The 5,699-nt window shown below is 43.6% G+C and overlaps 1 protein-coding gene across 8 annotated transcripts in view; it reads right to left on the bottom strand.

Annotated features, from left to right (window-relative positions):
- Positions 1-1,511: 1,511 nt before the first annotated feature.
- wdfy3 (WD repeat and FYVE domain containing 3) overlaps positions 1,512-5,699 on the bottom strand; it is an 83,856-nt gene continuing 79,668 nt past the window's right edge. For all 8 annotated transcript variants that reach the window (XM_054774489.1, XM_054774490.1, XM_054774488.1 and 5 more), the window contains 5 exons: positions 5,507-5,671; positions 4,895-5,137; positions 4,701-4,812; positions 4,421-4,618; positions 1,512-3,163 (listed from right to left, as the gene is read on the bottom strand). In XM_054774489.1, the coding sequence (XP_054630464.1) occupies positions 3,052-3,163; positions 4,421-4,618; positions 4,701-4,812; positions 4,895-5,137; positions 5,507-5,671 (830 nt within the window). In that variant the 3' untranslated portion in view covers positions 1,512-3,051. The remainder of the gene's footprint in view (positions 3,164-4,420; positions 4,619-4,700; positions 4,813-4,894; positions 5,138-5,506; positions 5,672-5,699) is intronic.

The raw sequence follows: 5,699 nt of genomic DNA, 5'->3' as shown, positions 1-5,699 counted from the left end.
ACTTTCAAAATAAGGGGCGACTCTGCAGTTACGAACGTTACCGCCATTACAAATAACCGCCTCAGTAGATGTTCTCCTCCTAGCAATAGTAGACCATTGTACTTGAATGAACTCAAATGGAGTGTTGTCTCATTTTGTGAATGAAGCAATTCCACTTCCGGTCTGGCTCAACGTGTGCGCTTGATGAGTGTTTACTGCAGTTTATCCAAGGCGTCACTGCAGGTTGTTGTTGTTTGGACTCATCGCATTGTTCTCGAGCAACACAACCTTTTTTTTTTTTTTTACAAAAAAACCCTATTCCATCACAGGACACAAACAAGCATTCACACCTACTGTATGGGACAGGTTGTTTAAGTGACGCCACAAGCCAAACAGACAGCTTCATCTGTGGAGGACAGCTGGACTAAACCCGAGCCTCAAAGTGAAACACAAGATGCACTCACTTCCAGTCCAAACGAGTCTGCTGTGGACTTCAATTACTAACGCATCTCCGTAAATGAGAATATGCTGCAAATAAATCAATACATACAAAAAGGTACGCAAAAAATAACATTTTTACTCCAGTATTTGCATAATGTAGCCTTCCTTACACTTAACTTATTAAATGTTTAATTTTGTCATTTTTGGTAGATGTTTTTTCCCTCTTTTTTCCAATAAAGAGGGGAACTTTTTGGGGTATTTTCATTTTTTGTTAGATTTAAATTTTTTTGTTTTTATGGGCAATTCAGCTAAAATGTTGACTCCAGTATTTCCATAATGTAGTTATCCTCAGTGTTTTTGATGTACTTGTCTTTATTGTCTCCACTTATTCTGATTTATTTATTACTTATTTATTTTTTGGGATAAAAAAAATATTTTTATATCAATAAGGCGCTTCAGTCAAAACTTTTACATAATGTATCCTCAATGTTTTTGATTTACTTGTTTTCATTGTCTCCACTTATTTTCTTTTTCATAGTGTTCTTTTTTTATTCTATTCCTTTTTTTGTTTTGAATTAAATTTATTTTTTATATAAATTGGGTGATTCTGTTTAATTTTTAATTTTATTTTTTCCCTTGATTTTAATAAATTGGGCGATTCGGTCAAAATTGATGTATTTCCATATTGTATTCATCCTCAATATCATTGGTTGACATGTCTTTATTTGATGTCTCCACTTACTCTAAAATGTTTATTTTATAACTTTATATTTTTCATTTTATTTGATTTTTTAAAGTAAATTTTAAATTGTATTTATTTTTGTCGAACAGGGGGCAGACATCCAAATAAATTGAAGCCCTCATGAGACGGTCTCCTTTTACCGCTATTCCAACATTGGTTCTGTTGCTGCTGTATTGTGTTAATAAACGTGGTCAAAGACAGCTGTAGGCAACCTCCTGATGTATTTTTCATCCACTCCACAAGATGGCAGTAACTGCACTCGATTTATTGCTCGGCATCCAGCAGCTTCATCTAGCTCTGCATGCGCTGTAAAATGTCGGCGGTGAAAGTCAGGCGTGTTACGTCAGGCTTGGTGGTAAACAGCAAGTATTTATTGAAATTAAATGATAAAGTACCAGACCTATTGCGTTATTGTAACATCTTGTTTCCATGATGGGTCGGCAGGGGGACGGGGAGGTGTTACAACATTGTTGTTGTTTTTTTTCTCTTGTTGCATGTGAACACAAATATACAAGAAGAAACATTCATCTATCACAGATTGCACACCAGATACTGTAGTATTGTCCGCTAATGCCAGCGCAAATATCCTTTTCATTTGTTCTTCCTCGCTCGTCTCTCCGTTAGTCCGTGTTTGTTCCGGAAAGAAAACAACAACAACAACAAAAATCCACCCGGAGTGTTGAGGGACGCAGAGAAATTCTCATTTCCCCAAAAGCAGCAAAGAAGGAAGTAATGCCACCGACATGCATGGTATTCCTCTTTAAAAAAAAAAACAACTAAAATTGCATAAATACTTTGTACACTTCCTGTCTGTGCCGTCAAATGCTGTTAAAAACTCTGCTCTGCATTTCATATAAAAACGAAAACACGTGTGCGGCTGAGGAACGTTTGATTGCACGCTAACTTACAGTACGACGGCGTTACACGTAACGATCGTGTGTGAGGAGAGGGCAGATCTTAGCAAACACCTGGAGGAAACGTGGCTGCCTCGTGTGAACCAGCTTCCGTTTGTGCCAAAAAAAAAAAGTGGCATTAGGGTGAGAAGCTAGTGTTGATACCGAACATCAAGTGGAGGTCCGGGGAAGAGATTTGCCTCCCTCTAATGGTGACGCCAGAATAACACGTGGCGCGTTCTCTTCCTTCAATTTCACCTTGTCATGTTTTTATTTATTTTGTAGCCTTTTCAGTCAAATTTTTGGCACAAAAGAAGCTTCGGAAAAGCGTCCGGTCAACATCAAAACCACAAACAAGCATCTGGAACGTGTTTCATCTCCGTTTATGTACACTTTTGTCTCTCCGGCGTGCGGGGGGACGAATGGCGTGCGATACTGCCGCTGGGCGGAGTCAACAATCCAAAATATTAAAAACAAAAACTACAATACACAAGAGTCCCTTTTGGTAGAAAAATCTGTACAGTAACTAAATGGCGCGGCTACAACGGACGATACATGACGTGCACTTTGTTAAACATCTGCAGATAAAGATAGAGATATGATTTTTTTTTAATATATATATAAAAAACCTGAAAGGATTTCATGTCCAGTCTTCAGGAAGCAGCAACTTAGGTCTTCGAGAACAAAATCATTTTGCTGATTTGGCAAAAAAAAAAAAAAAAAAGGAGGGCAAAGTGAAGCAGGTTTTGCATAAGGAGTGACATGAAGTAGTGACATTCATTTCCACAGTGGCGCCCTCCTGTGGTGTGTGGTTGTTACGACGCTATCTTACATTTCTCTCTGCTGCTTAAGTTAAAAAGGTCTCTCCTCATATGTACAATATCCACAAGTTTGTTGGGGAGCGCTCACGTGAGGATGATGATGACAAGGATGCATGGGCCGGGGTTGAGGTTGGGGGGGGGCGGGGTTGAGGGTAGGTGGGTAGGGGGGGGCTCGTCAGTTCTTGTCGTCGCCGCGCTCGTGTTGCAGGTTGTAGTAACAGTTCTGACAAACGCGCACCGGGGACGAGATCTTCAGCCTCTTGATCTCCGACTGGAAGCGGCTGCACCTGCCACGCACAAACACACAAAATCACCTCAGTCACACAATCCGGCAGCCTCATCTAGCTCTGCATGCACTTGAAAATGTTGAAAAAAAAAGAAAGAGTAATGTGTGTCACGCTTGCTGTACTGTTGTTTTCAATCAGCTCATTATTGCTATTAATGCTGAGTTTGCTCATTTTTACTATTACAACATTGGTTCTGTTGCTGCTGTGTTGTTGAATACACTTTTTTAAATAAATGATCATGCAACCTGTATTCTTGTACAACCACACATGATGGCAGTAGCTGCACTTGATGCATCACAAGTGATCAGCATCCAGCAGCTCTGTCTAGCTCCGCATACGCTTGAAAATATAGGAAAAAAATGAAAATCATGCATGTTGTACTTGTCGCACTGTTGTGTACAATCAACTCATCGCCGTTATTAATGCTAACTGCACAGATTGCTCCTTGCCACTATTACAACATTGGTTCTGTTGCTGCTGCGTTGTTGCAATGTACTTTTTAAATAAATGATCATGCAAGCTCCTTGATGTATTCTTGTACAACCACACATGATGGCAGTAGCCGCACTTGTAAGCGTCACGAGTGATCAGCATCCCGCAGATCTGTTTAGCTCTGCATGCGCTTGAAAATGAAAAAAAAACCCTGAAAGTCACGAGTGTCATGTTTGCCATACTGTTGTGTGCAATCAACTCATCGGCCTTATTAATGCTGACTGCGCAGATTGCGCCTTGCCACTATTACAAAATTGGTTCTATTGCTGCTGTGTTGTTGAATACGCTTTTTAATAAATGATCACGCAACCTCCTTGATGTATTTTTGTACAACCACACATGATAGCAGTAGCTGCACTTAAAGCATCACGAGTGAAAAGCATCCAGCAACTTTGTCTAGCTCTGCATGCGCTTGAAAATGTAGAAAAAAAGAAAATCATGCATGTTGTACTTGTCTTATTGTTGTGTACAACCAACTCACCAGCGCTATTAATGCTGACTGCACAGTTTGCTCCTTGCCGCTATTACAATATTGGTTCTGTTGCTGCTGTGTTGTTGCAATATACTTTTTAATAAATGGCCAAGCAACTTATATATTTTTTATGAGCCCACCACATCACGACAGAAGCTGCAATTGAACTATCACGAGTAACCAGCATCCATCAGCTTTGTCTAGCTCTCCGTGCGCTTAAAAATGTAGCAAAAAAATGAATGGTAGGAGTGACATGAAAGGAATTCTTGAAGGCGGGGCGGTCGGTGCCTTACTTCTGGCAGAAGAGCTGTCCACAGTTCCGGCAGTGGTGGCGTCGCTCGGTGAGAGAGAAGCGGACGGTGCATCCGGAGCAGCTGTCCACCACCTCGTCCTTCACCCAGTGGTCGGCCGCCGAGCGACCGGGCTGGTCACTGACCGACCAGCTGAAGACGCGCCCCCGTCCGTCGCCCACCAGGATCTTGCTGTGGTCCCTGGGAAGAAGACGAGCAGGATGAGGTTGCGGGAGGAGGAACGGTGGTGGATTGACCAGGTGATGTTTTATGCTCTGCTTACTTGGAGATGGCGAGTGAAGTGATTTCGGCGGGCTGAGCGTTGTCCTTGCGATCGAAGGCGGTGTGCATGGTGAGTTTGCTGCGGAAGACCAGCTGACGCTCCCACCTGTAGCCTGCCAGGACACGCTAACGTTTAGCACACACGTGCGCGACACGCTCCGTTTGTTTGGAGGAACCACCTCCTCAGACACCCACCTGCCCTCAGCTGGTTGTACGTGCGCGACTCCACGGCGGGGGGGTGCAGGAGCTGAGTGACGACGTTGGGGGGGCCGTGATGGGCCGCATGGGGGTGCGGCGGGCCTTTGCTTTGTTGTCCTTCCGAGTAGTTGACAAAGACGAAGCCGTCCTTCTCGTCGATGCTGAGGCTATCTGACCAGCGGTGAGAATCATCCGAGCCACTGTCCATCGACCACGACGCCCCCGCTCGCGCTGACGGGCCTCCAATACAAACATTTTTTTTTATAGCAACAAGTGAAACGACACAAACACATCATTTTATAGCAACAAGCTAAAACATACACATACTGTAGCATCAAGACAAGCAAGAGAACTCCACCAATGTCTTCTCAGCTGAGCAACAAGTGCAACACAGACGCTACACCACTTACCAACATTCAACTGACAAACATTCCACTTAGGAGCATTCCACTTTCATTCGACTTACACACATTCAACTTGCAAACATTCATCTTACATTGGACTTGCAAGCATTCTGCAAACATTCAATTTGCCAAGACTGGACTTACAAACATTCAACATTGGGATACACGAGTAGGAACAGAAAGCTGTGCTTTTCCAGGCTGCTACCTCGGGGTCGGTGCACGGTGCTGCCAGGCTGACTTCCTCCACCACTAGACGGGTTGCGTGGGGTCTTGTGCTCCTGACTTAGACTGGCTTCGTCTCCATCCGACTCGCTGCTGTCGTCGTCACCGTTGGCGGCGCTCCCGGTGCCGTTGTGTCTGTCGCCGCCCTCTGATGAACAGGCGAGCAGCCAGTGAGA

This window comes from Dunckerocampus dactyliophorus, chromosome 4, assembly GCF_027744805.1.
Source record: "Dunckerocampus dactyliophorus isolate RoL2022-P2 chromosome 4, RoL_Ddac_1.1, whole genome shotgun sequence".
Lineage (NCBI taxonomy): Eukaryota > Metazoa > Chordata > Actinopteri > Syngnathiformes > Syngnathidae > Dunckerocampus > Dunckerocampus dactyliophorus.
Note: the sequence above shows the minus strand (reverse complement) of the source record. Positions and strands in the feature narration are given on the sequence as shown.